The sequence below is a fragment of the Aotus nancymaae genome, unplaced genomic scaffold (genome assembly GCF_030222135.1).
Source record: "Aotus nancymaae isolate 86718 unplaced genomic scaffold, 86718_ANA_hifiasm-v0.15.2.pri h1tg000019l, whole genome shotgun sequence".
Taxonomy (NCBI): domain Eukaryota; kingdom Metazoa; phylum Chordata; class Mammalia; order Primates; family Aotidae; genus Aotus; species Aotus nancymaae.
In genome coordinates, this window is record NW_026988431.1 from 43,402,869 (window position 1) to 43,424,905 (window position 22,037).

The 22,037-nt window shown below is 34.1% G+C and overlaps 1 protein-coding gene and 1 non-coding gene across 3 annotated transcripts in view; one reads left to right on the forward strand and one right to left on the reverse strand.

Annotated features, from left to right (window-relative positions):
• Nucleotides 1-22,037, forward strand: part of RNF13 (ring finger protein 13) — a 167,319-nt gene that overhangs the window by 111,137 nt on the left and 34,145 nt on the right. For both annotated transcript variants that reach the window (XM_012437070.3, XM_064378793.1), the window contains exons 7-8: nucleotides 4,962-5,067; nucleotides 13,578-13,671. In XM_012437070.3, coding sequence (XP_012292493.2) covers nucleotides 4,962-5,067; nucleotides 13,578-13,671 — 200 coding nt within the window. The remainder of the gene's footprint in view (nucleotides 1-4,961; nucleotides 5,068-13,577; nucleotides 13,672-22,037) is intronic.
• LOC135275949 (U6 spliceosomal RNA) lies at nucleotides 9,784-9,886 on the reverse strand. The gene has a single exon (XR_010343535.1). It is a non-coding gene; the product is annotated as a U6 spliceosomal RNA (small nuclear RNA).

Sequence of the window (22,037 nt, forward strand, 5' to 3'; positions counted from 1 at the left end):
GTAATTTTTTCATATAAATGGGAATAGTTTTATCTTTTCCTTTCCAATTCTTATGCTTCTAATTGCTTTCCCTTATCTAATTGCATTGGTAATAACTTTAACACCATGTTAAATAGTAGTGGAGATAGGCATCTTTCTCTTGTTACTCTCTTTAGTGAGAAAGCTTTTCGTTTTCTCTTTAAGTAAGATTCTGTTTTTTTATCATATTAATAAAGTATTCATCAATTACTGTTTTATTGTACTTTATTCTTTTTAGCTACTGTTCATTCTTTTAACTACTGTTAAAAAGGATGGTATATTCTGGATTTAACAATGTCTATTGTTTAGAAATACCCTAATTTACTTGGTAAGCCGCTGGCTATAAGCATGACCTCTGGAGTAGGAACCATGTGGATTCAAATCCTGGCTTCCATTACTTTTTTTTTTAAATATATATTTTACTGCGTTTTAGGTTTTGGGGTACATGTGAAGACCTATAATAAACTCCAGAGCTTCTGCACAGCAAAAGAAACAATCATTAGAGTGAATCGGCAACCAACAGAATGGGAAAAAATTTTTGCAATCTACCCGTCACTTCTTAGCTCTGTGACCTTCAAAAAAAATTCATTATCTCTGGGCCTTAGCCTCTTTCCTCATTAAAATGTGAACAATAATAGTACCTACAATAGCATATGATATTGCTGGAAGGATTAAACACATGACTAACATTCTTAGAAGAATACCTAGGACATAGTAAATGCTTCATAAATGTTAACTCTTATTCTCCTTCCGATTTTTGTCTATTATAGAAAGTACTATAATGATATCCTTGACCATATGTTATATGCAAATGCACAAATGTTTCTTTAGCAAAAGCACCTAAAAGTGGAATTTTTTTGATTAAGGAGAAACAGTTTTAAAATTCAGTAAACAGTTGTCATATTGCCCTTTAAAAAATGTTGAACCAATTATGTTTCCACCAACATTTTAGGAAAGCCAATGTTTTCCCCTACTCTTGTCAGAAATATGTATTATCAGTCTTTTTTATGACCTCCCAATCTGACAAGAAGAAAATGAGCTGGTCTGATTAGCATTTCTTTATTCATAGGGAACATTTTTATAAACTGTTTGGTGTCCTTTGTCCATTTTGGTCTTTTAAAAACTTAAATTCTAGAAGCATTTTGTAACTTTTTATTAGGGAAGGCAAATTACTGGATAACATGCAATTTTTACAAGTTGTAGTCAGAGACAAAGCTTGTTTTTGATCAGAGTTAGTAATGAGGTATACTGGAGGGATTGCTGGGGTGTGGCCTTTGGGGGGTATTTAATCTTCATGGACATATTTTCTCTTTTGAAAATGAAGAGTTAGAGCAAAGAACTTTGAGGTTCCTTTCAACTCTAAGATCTCTATATTCTCTCTGATGGTTAGGGATTCTATTTTTTCTCATTTAATCTCTAGCACCAGGCCCAAAGACTACATCACAGTAGATATTTTGGAAAGTCTACTGAAATTAAACTGCTTTTATGCTACCTCAGGATTCCTCAAGAAGACAGAGCAGTGTACTGGCAGCAAAACAGGGAGTTCCACAAATAGGGACACAGGGCTGAGCACTGAGCCAGTTTATTAAGGGATGTAGGATGTTTAATGAGGCAGCTGTGAGCTTTGTCTGAAAGGAGCAAGTTCAAGCAAGTAATCAGCTGAAATAGTGGGGATATCCAGCAGTTGGGCTGAATATAGGTTGTTGCTTAGAAAACTGATCTCTAGGACAGAAGGCTCTGCTGTGTGGCTATAAATCCACTGAGGCTTAGTAGTTTGATTGGTGGGGGATGGATGTCAGAAAGAACAGACAAGACTTCATGTGTCAACAGAAGGATAGGGAAATTAGACAGGTTGTTATTATAAAGCTTAAGCCTAGGGAGCTGGTTTGAAATTAGCCTGGGAAGTCACACAAAGAAAAATAAGACTTTATTTTCTGGGTTGCTTAGGACTCTGCTTCAATGATCAGATCTTAGCTGCAGAGCTCTTAAGATGTGCTGTATTTAGGCATGGACATGGAGGCAGTGTGGTAGGATACTTACTGAAGCTGTTTAAATACCTTCTTCCTCAAATACAGATTAATCTGGGACTAAGGCAAGGATGAGTCTGAAAGTTCAGCTGTGGGAGACCTGGCCTGACAGAAGAAATAGAAATGAAGACAAAGGACTGAAATTCTGTTGTAGTTCTATTATAGTTTCCTGTATCATCACTATCACCACATCCACCATTAGCAATTTGGTTAAGAAAAGAACAGTATCTTAAATGTACATTGAGCTTTTGATTCAAGATGCTCCAAACCAAAATTTTTTTTTTTTTTTTTTTTTGAGACAGAGCTTCACTTTGTCACCCAGGCTGGAGTGCAGTGGTGCCATCTCAGCTCATTGTACCCTCCACCTCCTGGGTTCAAGCGATCTCGTGCCTCAGCCCCTGGAGTAGCTGGGACTACAGGCACCCGCCACCATGCCTGGTTAACTTTTTTTTTTTTTTTTTTTTGGTATTTTTAGTAGAGATGGGGTTTTGCCATGTTGGCCAGGCTGCTGTCAAACTCCTGTGACCTCAAGCAATCCACATGCCCTGGCCTAAAGTGCTGAGATTACAGGCAAGATGCTCAGAATCTTTTTATCAATGGTTGACCCTTTAAAATCCTCACAATCCTACAATCCTTGACAGTAAACTAAAATGGTATTTAGTTTATAATGGAAAGCATTAATAGTATATGTGGAATATTAGATTTAGAACCCAGGCCTATGAATCTTAGCACAATGCTTACTGAGAAGTTCTGGAATTGATTCCATTTCTATAGTTACAAACACACAGGAAGTTTCTAGTTCACTGGGACTTCCTGATTTGTTCTTCTAGGTTGCTCCTTCTCACCTAACAGCTCTGTTTATTCTGAGCAACCCTGGGGCTTGTGTCATAGGACAGGATTTATTTGTTTATCTCATCAAGGCTGAATGTGTCTTAGGAAGTCATAAATAAAAAGAGAAGAAAAACACAGAATATAAGAGTTGTAAGCCTTCCTGCTGCTGAGACACTAAGTTACAATGGGTTGAATTTAGGATATGCAATAGTCTGGTTTCTAAACCCCAACAATGTTAATTTATAGCATGTTAGTGGCTGTGGGGTAGGGAGGTTATAGAGGATTAGCATCTCATAGAAAGGCTTTTATACTTAAAAGTGGTACCACTGGCTCAGGGCAGTTTCAGAGGGTATGTGCTGAGAACAGGGATATTATTTGCAGAGCTGGCTGGCCTCATGCTGGAAAAGATGGTATCAAATACAGCAGCTTAGGCCCTGCTGCTGCTGATTTTCTTTTTTTTACACTGATGATATATTAGTTACTTTAGTATTTTGTGCCAGGCTATACAAATGTGTATGAAATCCTTTGTCATACCCCATTCTGCTGGAAAGTGATTGAAGTAAAAAGCTAGCAATCATAGCAATTTTTAGAAAGTTTAAATATTTGAGGGAAATTCCTAGTATTATCTTTTTTGTTTGTGGAAGCTTGATAGAGCCCCTTGTATGTGTGTGTAATAAATAATAGCATGAAGATTTAAAAATAGCCTCGGAAGGAAATAAGTTGCTTTCATGCTATTTGTCTTAAGTAAGTACTATGGTGTCCTAAGTACCTCTGTATGAGGAAAGGAGTAAATCTGTTTTTATTTTTCTTTATACTGAGAACTCTTGTTTTGCATTGAACCTTTCTGTTATGATATACCTGCCTTCACTACCTAAAAAAATTAACTAGCAGTGGATAGCAGAGTAGCTTTGCTGGCAGCATACTAGGCTAGTAGCACAGTGAACCCAAAGGAGTGATGTGTCATATTACTGAACATTATACAGACTCTTCCCTAAACTGAGGATATTTTTAATGCAAAGTTTTGATGCTATGTAAAATTTCCTCATGCAACACAAATGATGTGCTTATTCTGATTACAGTTTTATTTCCTGTCAATTTTTATAATGATAATGTCACAGTAATAACATGGTTAATGACAAATGAGAATTAAGGCATGTAGCATTTCCTATTCTCCACATTATAACATACACATTTCTGTAGTTTTTTTCAGTCCAGTGGTGGAGAAGGTGGGGGATATACAGGAAGCCATAACTCTTATGAAATCTTTGACCAGTTTTTCATTCTATATCTCACAGACAATTGTAGGGTATAGGCCCTATATCCTTTGTACCTGGTACAACAGATACATGTAAAGCAGATAGGGAGGAAACAGTATAATTTCTATCAGTACTGACTCTAGAATTTTTCTATAGGAATTTGATTGAGGTGGAGGTTCTTGTTGATACCCAAGGTACTACCATGATTTTACATGTAAAATATAACTTTTTCTCAGGTTACCAAATTCAGTAAATAACATCTCTAGACCTGGTGTGGTGGCTCATGCCTGTAATACCAACACTTTGGGAGGCCAAGTCGGGCAGACCACCTAAGGTCAGGAGTTCAAGACCAGCCTGGCCAACATGGCAAAACCCCGTCTCTACTAAAATACAAAAATTAGCCAGCCTGTAATCCCAGCTACTCATGAGGCTGAGGTAGAAGAATCAGTTGAACTTGGGAAGTGAAGATTGCAGTGAGCCAAGATCGTGCCACTGTACTACAGCCTGGACAACAGAGCAAGACTCCATCTAAATAAAATAAAATAAATAAAATCTCTCCAGGATAGACACAGTATTGATTGGCTAGTTTTCTTTACCCAGTTTAATCATACAGGTATACTATTAGGAAAAATATGTAAAATAGACTTAAAGATGTAGAAAGCATTCCTTAAATTATTGGAAGTCATATTTTAGAAAATGAAATGTGTATAGTGGATTTAATTGTAATGCCTGTATGTCTGTTTTTAAAAATAATTTTTTCCTGTTTTTAATTAACATCATAATTTGACAACTCTTCATTTCTCAATTATTGATTTTGGTTTTCTTCTAGGGGCCACCTTATCTTAGTTCCAGAATTTAGTCTTCCTTTGGAATACTACCTAATTCCCTTCCTTATCATAGTGGGCATCTGTCTCATCTTGATAGTCATTTTCATGGTAGGTACATTAACTTTTAATAATTAAAAAAAATAGTATGGATGAATCTAAAAACATTGTATTGAGTGAGAATTTATACCATATATACAGAAAAGAGTACATATTGTATAATTTCATTTACATGAAGTTCTAGAAAAGACAAAGATAGTGTGAGTAAGAAAAAGTCAGAATGATGATTTCCTCTGGGGTGTTAGAGAGAGGTGAGCAATTTGCTGAAAAGGGTATGAGGAACTTTTGGGGGGTGACAATCATGTTCTGTATCTAGACAGAGATGTGGGTTGCACAAATACATGGTATTTGTCTGGATTCATGAAATTACATAATTCTGTTGTACATTTCATTATACATAAATTTTACCTCAAAAGAAAACAAAAGACCTGTAAAAAAAATTTACTAAACTAAGTAATGATATGCATGCCAAAGTAGTTTGGGGAAAATACACTGATATTTGCAACTTACTTTAAAATATATTGTAAAAAAATAAGAGGAAAAAGATTTATTGATGGGTAAATAGAGATATGACAAAAAGCATAGTAAAATGTTAATTATAGAATCCAGGTGGATATATGAGTATTTGTTATAAAATTCAACTCTTCTGTATGTTTGAACATTTTTATATTAAAGTATGAAAAAAATAATGTGAGAACTTGAAGTTAATAGGGAATGACATATTATTTATCCATCACAGTGGTTATCAAAGTATGGTCACAGGACTATTAGTGAGTCTGCAAGGTCAAAATTATTTATGTAATAATACGAAGGTAGTATGTGCCTTTGTCACTGTCATTCTCTTAGAGGTGTATAGTAGAAGTTTCTAGAGGCTACATGATGTGCAATATCAAAATACTTGAAGACAGAAGCAGTTTGAAAATCCCTCTGTATCCTATTTGGACAGATATAGGAAACAGTCCCACTATTCTTGCCAACATTTTTGTCATAAAGAATATTTATTGTAATATTCAATACATTTATTATTATATTGAATTCATAGATTAAAGATTAAATGTTATCTTTAAAATGTTCAGTCTTCCTATTATGCTACGATATTTTTAAATTTACTTTTTTAGGTCTTTCATATCCATCAGTGAAATAATTTTTTTCCTACAAGTGTTTTGCATGTCTTATTTTAGACTTATTACACATATAGTAAGTTTTTCTTACTACCAAAAAAGATTTTTGAAATTATATTTTATAATTGGTAATTCTTATAATTGAGTATTAGAGCATTGCTTTTTAATAAACATTTAATTTTGGAATAATGTTAAGATTTACAGTAAGTTTGCAAAGAAGAGAGTTCTTTCTCATCCCTCATCTACTTTCCCGCATTGTTAACATTTTACATTACCAGGGGACTTTTGTCAAAACTAAGAAGCTGACATTGGTGCATTACTATTAACCGAACTCCACACTTTGGATTTCACCAGGCTTTTCATTAATGTACTCTTTCTATTCCAGGATTAAATCCAGGATACCACATTGTATTAATTAGCCTGTCTTCCCTCTGGTCTATGACAACTTTGCTGTTCTTGTTTTTTATGACCTTGACAGTTTTGAGGCGTACTGGCCAAGTATCCTGTAGAACATTCTCAACCTGATTTTTTTCTCATGATTAGACTGGGCTTCAGGTTTTTCAAAAGAATATCATGGAGGTGAAGTGCCCTTCTCATCGCATCATATTTGGGGATACATAATATCTGTAGAACATCACCGATGATGCTAACCTTCATCCCTTGGTAACAGTAGTGTTTGCTAAATTTCTTCACTATAAAGTTAATATTTTTTCCTTTTTCTACTCTATTTTTTCTTTAGAAGTGAGGCACTAAGTATAGTCCACCCTTAAGTTGGGAAAGGGAAGAAATCGAACTTCACCTCCTGGAGAGGGTCATATCTACCTTATTTGAAATTCTTCTACAAGGAAGATTTTCCTCTTCTCCACATTTATTTATTTATTTAGTCAACCATTTATATTAGTATGCACTCATGTATATTTATTTTACACTTAGGTTATAATTCAGTACTATTAATACATTATTTTTGTTTTTCAGTTGTTTTTAAATTGTTTAACTTTGGCTCTTGTCAGGCTGGATCATGTGTTCCTTTGATTCAACCCTATCCTTTTTTTTTTATTAAGCACTTCTTTACTACTATCTTATACTATAAGATGCTTCAGATTCAGCTTATATTTTTCTTGTCCCAGCCCTAGCATCAGACCTTTTCCCAAGGAACCCTGGTTATTTTAATTAGAGAGTTGTATTTAGAAAGCAAGGTTTGGTCAGTGGACATTATTGATTTTTATATATTAATCATATAATCATGTCATTAATAATCATGTAATCATGTCATTAATAATTAATCATGTAATGAATTCTATTACAGTAATTTGTTTGTTGATTCCCCTAGGGTTTCAGTGTAGAAGCAAGAAAGTAGAGAGAAAGTTAGAAAACCAAACAGCAAACAAACAAAAATGCCCTTGGAAAACCAAGTAAATATCCTTATACTGATAAAGAATATAGATGAAAAACTTAAACACTGAAAGTCAAGAGCAGGAAATGGATGTCTATTGTTGTACCTCTTTTAATATTGTGCTTAATTTTTTGGTAAAATAAGGGTGAAAAAGCCATACAAGGCCTGGACGTAAAGAAACCAGATTTTTATTTGCTTGACTTCTTTAAATGAATACTGGATTATATGTCTGTCTTTTATCTGTTGTAATAATAACTGGTTTTTCTCTCTTTTATCATGTTTATGTTGAATTATATTAATATGCTTTGTAAATTTTGAAATTCCTTGTATTCTAGGGCTAAATCCTGTTTGATTATGATGTATAAATTTTGTCTTTACATCTCTGGATTATTCAGATTTCTAATATAGATTAATTTTTTTATACTTGGACATAGATGTAAAAATACCAGAATATTAGCAATCTGAATATTCAGGTAAGAGAAAGCTTTGATTTAATGGGGCTAGAATAATCTTGACCTCAAAACTAGACAGTCTCCTTGAGCATTGTGTGTAGGAAGGTAGACTGGAACAACCACTGTAGAAAACAGTATGACAGCTCTTGAAAAAATAAAACATGGAATTGCCATATGATTTGGTAATACCAGTTCTGGGCATGTACCAAAAAGAATTCAAAGCAAAGACTCATTCAGATATTTGTACACCATGTTCATAGCAGTATTAGTTTTTAGTCACAATAGCCAACGGTGAAAGCAACCCAAGTGAACATTGACGGATGAATGGATAAACCAGATGTGGAATATACATACAATGGAATATTATTCAGCATTATTAAGGAAGGAAATTCTGACACACGCTACAATATAGATGAAGCTTGAAGACTTTATGCTATGTAAAATAAGCGAGTCACAAAAGGACAAATTCTGATTCTGCTTATATGAGGTACCTAGAGTATTCAGATTTATAGAGACAGAAGGTAAAACGGTACTTGCCAGGGACTGAGGGGAGGGAGAAAGGGGGAGTTGTTTAATGGGTACGGAGTTTCAGTTTAATAAGATGAAGTCTGTGAATGTATGGTAGTGATGGTAGCACAACAGCATAATGTACTTAAGCCACAGAACTGTAACTTAAAAATGGTTGATATAGTAAGGTTTATGTTGTATTTTACTATAATTTAAAAAAACAAAAATAACTAGACAGTCAAAATTATAGCCTCATAAAACTAAAGCTTTCTCTTATTTTTTAAAATAGCTTTTAAAAAAATAAAATTGGGGTTATCTATTACTTTTTTGTAGAGGATGCCCATAAAATTATCTAGGTCTAGTGACTTTTTCATAGTTATGTAGACATTCAGATAGTTTTCCAGTTCCTACTAAATTAAATTTCTAAGAAATTTTCTGTTTTCAAGTGTAGTGGAATAAAGTGATTTATAATATTCATATACTCAAATAACAATTTAAAGAGAATTTCTACTATTTGTGGAATAAATTCTCTTTATTCATATTCATCTGTGCCTTGCACAATGTTATCAGAAGTTATCGCCTTATTAGTTTTTCAGAGAAGTAGGCTTTCATTCAATAAAAATACATTCCGCACCCATGATGAACTAACTAGGCACTGTTCAAGGGGTCTGCATATTCATCAATAAACAAAATAGGTAAAAATCCCTGATGGTAAGCAGCTTACATTTTAGTAGAACTTAATTCTAAGTTCTTTATCTTTATCATGAATTTTTGTTCTTATCATTATTTTCTTTCTTTTACTTTGTCTAATTCTAGTTTATTGAACCAAATGCTAACTTTTTTCTTTCTAGTATATGCATTTAGGTTATAATTTTTTCTACAACAGTAACTTTAGCTGAAACTCACAACTTTTCATAAGGAATATTTTTATTTTCATTTGACTTAAATTTAAAAGTTTTCATTTTAATATAGGATGTTTCTTTATCACTCTTAATGTTTCACTCCATGTGAAGGGGGAACTCAATTACTATAACTCTTAGCCCTTCTCTGTCCGTTTACTCATTCCACCTTAGAGGAGATAAAGTGTCTTATCTGTGTGGCATACTTAGGAAGAATAAATTGGGCACACTTGGCTCAGCTCCACCATCTTTGTTTTGTGATTAACCGGACTTTGGGACATCGATATTCATTCAGCTCCTCCAGGGCTGGTTGTGCCATTCTTCTTCAGGGTGAGGGGAAGCCCTCCTTCATTCCAAAGTTGTCTTTGTCTGTGTCTGAGTGGCTAAGGCAACCTAATAATTCTATTGCTCAATAAAAAGTTCTGTTTCTTGCACAGGGATCATTCGAATCTTCTCTGTATCATTCCAGTTTTAGTATATGTGCTGCTGAAAGAGTACAAAAAGTTCTATTTCTTTCTCCAGTGAGTTAGTTGTTTCACCTTCCTCCTTCTTGCCAGTTCATGGTCTTATTTCTCAAGTTTAGAAACCAGGTGGCAAAAGGGCATGCTGATTAAAATGCCCCCTCAGAAACGTAGATATTCATTGTGATTTGTTCTGTGACTTATGAATTATTTCAGTACAGTTTTACATTTCCAAAATATGTATTTTTTTCTATTGATTTCTAATTCAGTTGTATTGAGGTCAGAAAACATTGTATGTTATGGATTATTTGGTTTTTTTCAAAAACTTCTTTTGTGGCATGGTTTTCTGATTAAGTTTTGTAAATTCCCTGTGTGTGAAAAGATTTGTGGAGTGCAGTTGTATGTCCATTAGTTAAAACTTGTTAATTTGTTTTGTCTAGTCTTTTTTTTTTTTTAGTATTTTAATAGCTTTATTGAGATTTAATTCATATAACTTAAACTCATTTAAAATGCACAATTCAATAATTTTAAGTATATTCCCAGAATTATGCAACCATCACCACAATTGTTAATAATTTTTGGCATTCTTTTTCTATTTTCTGAAGCAGTGCTAAGAATAGAGCAGTATTATGAGCCACGTTTTATTGTAATTTTAAATTTTCTGGTAACCAAATTTAAAGAGTTAAAAAAAGGAAGCATGAAATTTTTAATACTATATTTATTAACCCAATAAATCTTAAGTATATAACAACATTCAGTTAATACAAATATATTTTTGCATTCTTTTTGTACAATGTCTTTGTAATCTGGTGTCTATTTTACACTTACAGTACATCCCAATTCAGACTAGCTGTGTTTCAGGTGCTCAGTAGTCACATGTACTTGATGGCCACCATATTGGACAGCACAGGTCTATAGTCTTCTAAAATTTTTGTGTGCTTAAGCTATAAGTTGCCAAGCTTATGAATGTATGTATTCCACTATTTTGTTTCTAGATGAGGTGTTGTTTTTGTCATTGTCATGACTCTCCTAATGTTGCTTTTTGCCTTAAATTCTATTTTGCTTGATACTCTAGTTTTTCTTTTGCTTATTATTTTCATGGTAGATCCTTATACCTTTATTTTGTTTTATTCTTTATGTTAATTTGGTTATTTTATACAGGGTCTTGCTCTATCACCCAGGCTGGAGTGCAGTGGCACAATCCTAGTTCACTATAACCTCAACTCATCCTCCCACCACAGTTTCCTAAGTAGCTGGGACTAGAGGCACACATCACATCACCATGTCCAGCTAGTTGTTTTTATTTTTTGTAGAGATAAACAAAACAGGGCTAGTTTCAAACTCCTGGGCTCAAGCAATCCTTCAGCCTTGGCCTCCCGAAGCGCTGGAATTACAGGTGTAAGCCACTACACCTGATCCTGTCCCTTTATTTACTTTTATTTTTCTCCTAATGTATCAGTCAGTTTTAATCTTGTGTCTTGTAAATAACATATGATTGGAATATTTTTCTTATACAATGTGATACACTCCTTTTAAAAATTAGTGAATTTAATCCATTTAACATATATTGTGATCACACATGTATTTTGATTAATTTCTGTTGTTTAATTTTTATTCTGTTTTTCTTCTATGTAAATTTGCATTAATAACTTTTACTTTCTTTTTCCTGTTGATATGAAAATTTATATTATATTGCTGTTCTTTCAATGGTTACCATTAAACTTTAAAAAAGCTTGCGGAGGGATGATTTGACATAAATTACATATAATTAAATTGCACAATTTGGTAAATTTTGACAGGTTTATATGTCTATATATATCACATATGCATATGTATATTACATATATATATTACATGTATATACCACACTTACCATACATATGTAACAGGTATGTATGTATATGCCTGTGAAACCACCACCACCACAATCAAGATAATGAAATATTAACCACCCTAAAAAGTTTGGCAGTGCCTTCCTTCCATCCCTTCCAACTTTTCCTTCATTGTTGCTTCCCCACCCTTCTCCATGCCCAGGCAACTACAAATCTAATTTTAGTCATTATAGATTACTTTGTATTTTCCACAGCTTTATATAAATGGAATCATAAAGTCTGTACTCTTTTGTGTCTGTCTGCTTTTTGTCACCATAATTATTTTGAGATTTATATATGTTATTGAGTGCATGGATTGTTCATTCCTTTTTATTTCTGAGATAGATTTCATTGTGTGAATATACCATGATTTGTTTACCCATTTACCTATTGATCAACATTTGGGTTGTTTCTAGTTTTTGGCTATTACAAATAAAGCTGACTTGGACATTTGTTGTATGGAAATGCTTTCATTTCTATTGGGTAAGTATATCTAGGAGTGGGACAGTTGGGCACAGGATAAGTGTGTGTTTAGATTCGTAAGAAATTGTCAAGCTCTTTTCCAAAGTGGTTGTACCATTTTATAATACCACCAGTAAGTGTATGAGAGTGTCGGTTCCTCCACTTCCGTGCCAACACTTGGTATAGTCAGTCTTTTTACATTTTAGTCATTCTGGTAGGTGCCTTGTATTATACTATTTGTGATTTGAATTTTTGTTTTCCTATTGACTAGTGATGTTGCACATCTCTTCAAGAGCTTATTTGCCATTTGTATGTCTTGTATGGTGAAGTATCTTCAGATATTTTGTCCATTTTTTTCTGTTGGATAACTTGTTTTCTTATTGAGCTTTGAGAGTTTTTCATATATATATTCTAGATACAAATCCCTTATCATGTTTACAATTTGCAAATATTTCAATCTGTGGTTCATCTTTTATTTTTACTTTTAAAATTTTATTTATGTATTTATTATTTATGTTTTTGAGACAGGCTCTTGCTCTGTTGCCCAGGCTGGAGTACAAGTGGCACAAACATGAATCACTGCAGCCTTGACATCCTGAGCTCAAAGGATTCTCTTACTTCAGCCTCCCAAGTAGCTGGGACTACAGGCACATGCCACTGTGCCAGGCTAATTTTTTTCTTTTTAGAGATGGGGTTTCACTATGTTGCCCAGGCTGGTCTTGATCTCTTTGCCTGAAACAATCCTCTCGCTTCAGTTGTCTTTTATTTTTTTAACAGTGCCTTTTGAGCAGAGAAGTTCTTAACTTTTACATAGTCAAATTTTTCCTTTACAGATGGTGTTTTTGGTATTTGGTTTTTGGCCCTGTGGACTTCCTTTTTATTCTTGCACGCATAGCAATTTATAGTTTAAAATATTTTGTATATTTTATCCAGCATTTCTGAATATTTGTAGTGAAGGTGTTCTGCATTAGTTCTGCTCATGATTCTGCAGTAACTAATAAGTATATGTTTGAAATTTTTATTAGTTTGTAATGTATGGGAATCTTAACCTTCCAATTGTTTTTTTTTTAACCCATTGGAGCCTTTATAAAATCTATAGTTTACCATTTGTATTTTTGCAAGAAAACAGGTATATGTTATTTATAATGACTCTGTCAGTATAATCAAAGATAATCAAGATCAATTAATAAAAAATTAAAGGGATAATTTATGGGTTAACTAATCACTAATGTAATTTAATGCTTTAATTAATAATACTATTGCAATTAGAATTTAAATGAATTGAAGTGATTTGCAGTAGCTATCCAGAAACTTAAAAGATATTTGTTATTTTAGTGGTCACTTTCTATCTGAATGTTTCATATCTTACTCCTTTTTTTTCTCTTTTATTTTTAGATCACAAAATTTGTCCAGGATAGACATAGAGCTAGAAGAAACAGACTTCGTAAAGATCAACTTAAGAAACTTCCCATACATAAATTCAAGAAAGGTAAGTGAGTATTTGTTTTCTAAATTATTATCCTTAGTGTATTTAAGAATGCATGGGGACTGTACTCTTATACTGCCTTCTGGGTTCCTGCCATAAACTATGCCTAACACTAAGTAGACTTTCAGTTAATGAATGAGTGAATGAATGAATGAATGTGAAAGGTGATCTTTTGCTGTGATGACCTGGGGAAGGCAGGAGAGGGATGCACAGTCTGCAGAGAATTTAAAAACAATAATCAAACTAACCAAAATGCTTATTATTATCACCATGTGCCATTAGTTCTAAACAATGTCAGTGGATAAAATATTTTTCTACACCAGGTGGACTTCTCCCACTTCCTCCTATTCTGTCTCCCATGATATAACACTGTATAGTGTTGTATTAACTAAACATATAGGTAGGTAGCTGTTACATATCATCATTTACATGTATCATCTTAATTTTCATGCTTTTATGAAATGTGTACTATTATTGTTTTCCCTGTATAGATGAGGAAAAAGAGGGTCAGGGACATTATGAATTTTAGTATCACCTAGCCACTATTGACAGAGCTAGAGGAGAGGTGTGACTATAATACCCTAGCCAATATAAATTTCCCGTATAGTATAGTTTCTCTGTGGTTTAGTGAGCTTTTAGTGCAGATACCTGCTTGATAAATCCTTTTGGCTGGTACTTCCCAGACTTCATTTTCATATACTGGTAAAAGTGCTCTGTTTTTTAATTCAGCAGTGAAAAAGTGTAGGGAGTGGAGGGAGAAAATAGAGAAAAGGGCAATAAAACGTAGTTCAGCTGCATTTTTATATTTCAAATAATAAAATGTTTTATAAACCTGCCAGTAACCATTAACATTAAAAAATAGAACATTTAACAACAAAAAAAGTAGGAAAAAGAATATCATGTTAAAATAAATAAATGAATGGACATTTCTAAAAATGCACTGCACTGCCATTATACAGTATGGATTAGCTAATAGTTGTTTTTTTTGTTTTTGTTTTTTTAAGAGATGGGGTCTCACTGTGTTGCTCAGGCTGGGCTTGAACTCCTGGGCTCAAGTGATCATCCCATTTCAGCTTCTCATGTAGCTAAGACTACGGCATGTGGCACTGGACCCACCTTGGATTAGTTAAAATTTCCACATACACCAGAACTAGTTTGAAGATTAGCTTTAGGAATTACTCTTTTAGGCTTCACTTTGTATGTTTAAAAATATATTTAAAAAGACCGGGCATGGTGGCTCACACCTGTAATCCCAGCACTTAGGGAGGCCGAGATGGGCGGATCACGAGGTCAGGAGATTGAGACCATCCTGGCCAACATGATGAAACCCCATCTCTACTAAAGTACAAAACAATAGCTGGGTGTGGTGGCACATGCCTGTAGTTCCAGCTACTCAGGAGACTGAGGCAGGGGAATTGCTTGAACCTGGGAGGCGGAGGTTGCAGTGAGCTGCAGTCGTGCCACTGCACTCCAGCCTGGCAACAGAGTGAGACACCATCTCCAAATATATATATATATGTTTAAAAAATGGTGATATTGTCCTGGATTTAAAGGGAATGCATGTCAAGAGAGAGATGATATCTCAATTAACTGTTAAAAGGATCCTTCTGCTGACATATTAGGAATAGGTTGTTAAAGGGCAAAGGGTATAAACAGAGAACAGATAGGAAAGTTATCGTAGTAATTCAGGTGTGATATAAATGTGACTTGGGCTGTTATCAGTGGAAGAGAAGAAATCTTCAAATACTGGCTCTGTCTGGAGATGGAATACACTGAATTTACTGATGGACTAGATATTGGGAGAGGAGACAAGGATGACTGCAGATGTTTTGCTCTGAACAACAAAATGGATGATCCAGCTACTTAAGGAAAGTCCTTAAATAGAAATAAGGATGGTTAATGTATGAGAGAGCAGATTTTAGGGGGGAAATTGGAAGATTGGTGTGGAACATAGGGAATTTCAGATGCCTATTAAACGTTAGAAATGAGTCTGGAATTTAAGAGAGGGGTCTGAACTGGAAATACTGGCACTAAGATGTGTTATGTCATTAGACTGGATGAGATTACCAAGAAAATAAGTATAGATAGAAGAATACCAGACACTGTGGGCCATTCCACCATTAAGCAGAGGAGGAATCTGAAGTGGCAGCTGTGACTGAGACTGAGAACGTGTGACCAATTACACAGGAAGAAAATTAGGACAGCATGATTTATCAGAAACCCAGTGATTCAAATCTATCAGGGAGCAAGGGATGATAACCTGTGTCAGTGCTCCTGACACACAAGTAAGGTAAGAGCTGAGAATTGACCATTAGAGACTATTGATGATCTTGATGAGCAGTTGACAGAGTGGTCAGGCCAAAAATCTGATTGTGGTAGATTTATGAAAGAATGGAAAGAGAGGAATTGGAAATAATTTTTGTAAGAAGTTTAACTAAAAAGGTGACCAAAGAAATGGGGTCATAGCTGCTGGGGAAATTTGAGTCAAGAAGTTAACAGCATGTTTGTTTGCTGAAGGAAATTGATGATGTAGGTGACAGATCGGAGAGTTGCTGTAATGTTCTTGAGAAGGCAAGAGGAGATTGGATCTCTTGTTCAAATAGGTGAACCGGCCTTAGGTAGTATCGTAGAGACTTGAGCTAAGGGAAAGTAGAATATGTGGGTGAAAAATCATGGTAGGTGGGTATTTGTAGTGGTGAGTCTGTAGAAATCTTTGCTTTCATTTCTGTCAGGGAGGAAATCACCAACTGAGGGCAAGGACAGAGGAGGAGGTGTTGGAGGTTTTAAGAACAGAAATTATAAAATATTATTATTCCAGGAGAGTAAGAGGAGGAATGGACTATGGAGATATAATATGGCAGCCTGAACCCATTATGAACCCGTCAGCATAACTGGTTTTCTCTATGGTGTGGTATATGGAGTAGTGTTTATCATCACTTTTTCCAAATTGTGAAGTGTAATATTTATATAGGAGAGTATGTAGGATACATATTTCTAGAACCATCCAGTTCAAGGAATAGAACATTACTACCACCCCAGGAGCTATTATGTTCCCTTCTAGTTAATCATTTCTTACCCTCTGGGGGTAATCACTATCGTGGCTTATGATAATTTCACTGCCTTTCTCAAGTTGTACCACATATGAATGCATACCTAAACAACTGGCTTAATTTTTGAATTGTATTTTTTGAACACAATTCAAAAAATTGTATTCAATATAGTAAGGCTGTATTTTTGAACTGTATTTTTTCTTACCTCTAATTTTTTATGAAATTAGTACACTGTATTGCATATAGGTGTGGTTCATTTACTTTGATTACATTGTATGAAGATACCCATTTTACTATTAATAGACATTCTTTTTTTTTTTTCAGTTTAGGGCTACTATAGACCATACTTTTGAGAATATTCTTGTACATATATCCTGGTACATATGCACATGAATTTCTTTAGCATATATACCTAGAAGTGGATTAATTTGATCATAATATATATCTATTTTCAATTTTATTGGATAATACAAAATCATTTCCAGAGTGATTGATGGTACCAATTTATACTCTCACCAACAGTCTATAGGAGTTCCTGTTGTTTCATATATTTATCAATATTTTGTACTGATGGATTTTAAAATTTTAGCCATTCTGGTGGGTTTATAACTCATCATTGTTTTCATTTTTATTTCTCTTCTTGCAATGAGGTTAAATATCTGTTCACATTATTTGCCAGTTGGAGTTTTCACTTTCATGAAGTACCTTTCGAGATAACATGCCGATGTGTGTGCTTCATATGTGGGAGGAATTATTTATATGTTCCTACAAGCCCCTCTGGAGGTGTAGTATATGGCAATTTAGTTCTTCAATAATTTTATGTGTTTCAACTGACTTTCTAGTTTATGGACTAAAATTCTTGATTTTCATGGTAGTGTTCTGTGTTTTTAGAGAACTTTCTCTACCCCAAAGTCATACAGATGTTATTTTTGTATTATCTTCTGAAAGCTGTATATTTTTGCCTTTTGTGTTTAATCCACATGAATTGATTGAGTAAAGCTGGAGTCCAATTTAAGTTGTTTTTTTTTCTAATTTAATATTTTACATAAGGGTATCCAGTTGTTCTAATTGCTAATTATTAAAAATGCACTGTTCTGCAGTGTCACCTCTGATGTAAGTTAAGGTCCACATATGTGTGAGTTTGTTGGTGGATTTCTCTTGGTTTTATTGTTTAACCATGTATCAGTATCACGCTGTTTCAATTACAGTAGGTTTATGGTAAGACCTAATAGAGCTAGTCTTCATACTTTTTTTTTTTTTTTTTTTTCAACAGTGTTTACCTATGTTTAACACTTTGCCTTTCCACTTAAAGGTAAAAATCGACTTGTCAAGGCCACTGTGCCTCTAAATATATACACAAGCGATTGTATTTTTTCTTGTAGCAGAATACACACAACATAAAATTTACCATTTTAATCATTTGTACAATTGAATAATATTAAGTACTTTCATATTGTTATGCAACCATCACCACCATCCATCTCTAGAACTCTTTATCTTCCCAGACTGAAACTCTGTACCTGTTAAACAGTAACTCCCTATTTCCACTTTCCCCAGCCACTGGCAACCACCATTCTTTCTGTCTCTGAATTTGACTATTCTGGGTACTCATATAAGTGGAATTACCTGATATTTGTCCTGTTTCTGACTTATTTCACTTCCCATAATGTTTTCAAGGATTTTCCATGTTGTAGCATATATCAGAATGTCTTTACTTTTTCTGGCTGAATAATAGTCTGTTGTGTATTTTTACCACATTTTGTTTATTCATCTCTTAATGGATACAAGTTGGTTACACCTTTTGGCTATTATAAATAATGCTGCAATTAACATTGAAACAAAAGTATCTATTTGAGTCCGTGGATTCAGTTCTGTTGGGTATATACCAAGGAGTGATATTGTTTGACTTTATGAGGAACCTGGCTACTGTCTTCCGCAGTTATTGTATCATTTTACATTCCCACCAGCAATGCTCAGGGGTTCATATTTCTCCACATCTTTGTCAACACTTGTTGTATTGTGTTGTTTCAATATAGCTATCCTAATGGGTATAAAGTGGTACCTTAATGTGGTTTTATTTGCATTTCCCTACTGGCTAATGATGTTGAGCATCTTTTCCTGTGTTTATTTTCCACTTGTATATTTTCTTTGGCAAATTATCTGTTCAAGTACTTTGCTCATTTTCAGTTGAGTTGTTTATCATTTTGTTCTTGAGGTATAGGAGTTCTTTGTATATTTTAAATATTACATGATTTGCAAATATTTTTCCCATTCTGTCAGTTGTCTTGTCACTTTCTTGATGTCATTTTACCTACAGAAGTTTTAAATTTTGATGTAGTCCAATTTACCTTTTTTCTTTTTTTTGCTTATATGAAGCACAAGCAAAAACTTTTTTTTTGCTTATGAAGGAAGTTGAAGAAGACCTCAGTAAATGGAAAAGCATCCCACATTCATGGATAGGAAGACTTAATATTGCTAAGATGTCAAGACTACCCAAAGCAGTCTACAAATTCAGCACAATTCCGATCAAAATTCCAAGAACTTTTTTGCAGAAATGAAAAGTTTTAAATTTTGATGTAGTCCATTTTATCTTCTAGTGTCATATCTAAGAATACATTGCTAAATCCAAGGTCATAAAGGTTTACCCCTGTTTTCCTCAAAATGTTTTATGGTTATAGCCAATATTTAGACTTTGATCAATTTAGAGTTGATTTTTATATATAGTATATATGAGATAGGGCTCCCGGTTTAATTTTTTGCATGTGGAAATCCAGTTATCCCAGCACCATTTGTTGAAGAGATTGTTTTCTCATTGAATATCTTAGCACGCTCATTAAAAATAAATTGGCCATAGATGTATGGTCTTATTTATGGACTATCAGGTACATTCCTTTGGTCTATATGATTATCCTTATGCCAGTCCTACACTATTTTGATTACTCTAGTTTTATAGTAAGTTTTGAAACTGAGAATTTTGAGTCCTCCAAATTTGTTGTTGTTTTTCAATATTTTAGTTATTCAGGGTCCTTTGCAATTCCATAATAATCTGAGAAAAATTTAAAGATAGTACTTTGTATTTCTGCAAAAAAGTTGCTAGAATTTTGATAGGAATCGTAATGAATTTGTAGATTGCTTTGGGTAGTCTTAACATCTTAACAATATTAAGTCTTCCAATCCATGAATATGAAGTGCTTTTCCATTTATTGAGGTCTTCTTTAATTTCATTCAGCAATGTCATGTAGTTTTCAGTGTACAAGCCTTTCACCTCCTTAGTTAGATTTATTTCTATGTATTTTATTGTTTTAGATACTATTATAAATAGAATTCCTTTCTAAATTTCCTTTATGGATTTTTCATTGCTGGTGTAGAGAAACACAATTGATTTTTGTGCATTGATCTTGTAACCTACAAGTTTGATGAATTTGTATATAGCTTTGGTAGCTTTTTTGTGGATTCTTGGGGATTTCCTATATGGCAGATTGTATTAGTCTGTTCTCACACTACTATAAGAAATACTGGAGACTGGGTAATTTATAAAAGAAAGGTTTAATTAACTCACAGTTTCACATTGCTGAAGAAGCCTCAGGAAACTTACAATCATGGTGGAAGGCAAAGGAGAAGCAGACATCTTCATAGGGTGGCAGGACGGAGTGAGTGCAAGCAGGGGAAATGCCAGATGCTTATAAAACCATCAGATCTTGTGAGACTCACTTCCATGAGAACACCATGGGGGAAACTGCCCCCATGATCCAATTACCTCCACCTGGTCCTGCCCCTGACACGTGGGGATTATGTGGATTATAATTCAAGATGAGATTTTGGGTGGAGACACAGCCAAACCATATCACAGATCATGTCATCTGTGAATAGGTGTAGTTTTACTTCTTTCTTTCCAACATGGATTTCTTTTAATTCATTTTCTTGTGTAACTGCTTACAGAGCTTACAGTGCAATACTGAATAACAGTGGTGACAGTGGCCATTCTACTTTGTTTCCGATTTTAAGGCAAAAATTTGCAGTCTTTAACCAGTGAGTATTTTAGCTGTGAGTTGCTGTTGTTGTTTTTAATATAAAATGCCCTTTATCAAGTTGATGAAGTCCCCTACTATACAGGTTCATTTTTATGGCATGTGAATATCTACTTGTTCCAGCATTATTTGCTGAAAATACTTTTCTTTCTCCCTTGAATCACCTTTGCTCTGTTGTCAGAGAGCAGTTGACTATATTTGTGTGAGTCTTTTTCTGGGATCTCTATTTTGTCCCATTTATCTATCTGTTTATTTGTTTACTAGTACCACACCACCTTGATTACCCTACTTTTGTTTTGTTTTGTTTTGTGATGGAGTCTTGCTCTGTCTCCCAGGCTGGAGTGCAGTGATGCAGTCTCAGCTCATTGCAACCTCCACCTCTCAGGTTCAAGCAATTCTCCTGCCTCAGCCTCCCGAGTAGCTGGGATTACAGGCATGTGCCACCATGCCTAGCTAATTTTTTTTTTTTTTTTTGTATTTTTAGTAGAGACGGGGTTTTACCATGTTGGCCAAGCTGGTCTTGAACTCCTGACCTCAAGTGATCTGGCTGCCTCAGTCTCCCAAAGTGCTGGGATTATAGGCATGAGCCATCACGCCTGGCTGTAACTGTATTTTATAGTAATTCTTAACATTGGGTAGTGTTAGTTCATTGACTTCATTATTTCAATATGGTATTGGCTGTTTTGATCTTTTGCCTTTCCATATACACTTGTGAACTAGTTTGTTGGTATCCAAAAATATAAATTGCTGAGATTTTGATTAGGATTGCATTGAATTTATAAATCAAGTTGGGAATCCCACTTGGTCATGGTGTGTAATTTTTTAATATACGGATATTCAGTTTTCTAGTATTTTGTTTAGGATTTATCATCTGTGTTCATGATAGTTACTAGTCAGTAGTTCAGTAGTTTTCCTTTCTTGTGATGTCTTTGTTTAGTTTTGATATTTGGATAATAACTTTCTTGAGTGTTTGGTGGAATACACCAGTGAACCCATCTGGATATGGTGCTTGCTGTTTTAGAAAGTTATTAATTATTGGTTCAGGTTCTTTAATAGACTTAGGCCTATTCAGATTGTGTATTTCTTTTTATGTGGCTTTTGACAGATTGTGCCTTTCTGAGTAATTAGTACATTTTATCTGTTACCAGATTTGTAGACATAGAGTTGTTTAGTATTTCTTTATTATTGTTTTCATATTCATAGGATTAATAGTGATGGCCTCTTTTCTACAATTTTTGATGTTAGTAATTTGTATCTTTTGTCTCTTTTTCTTGGTTAACCTAGCTCTAGG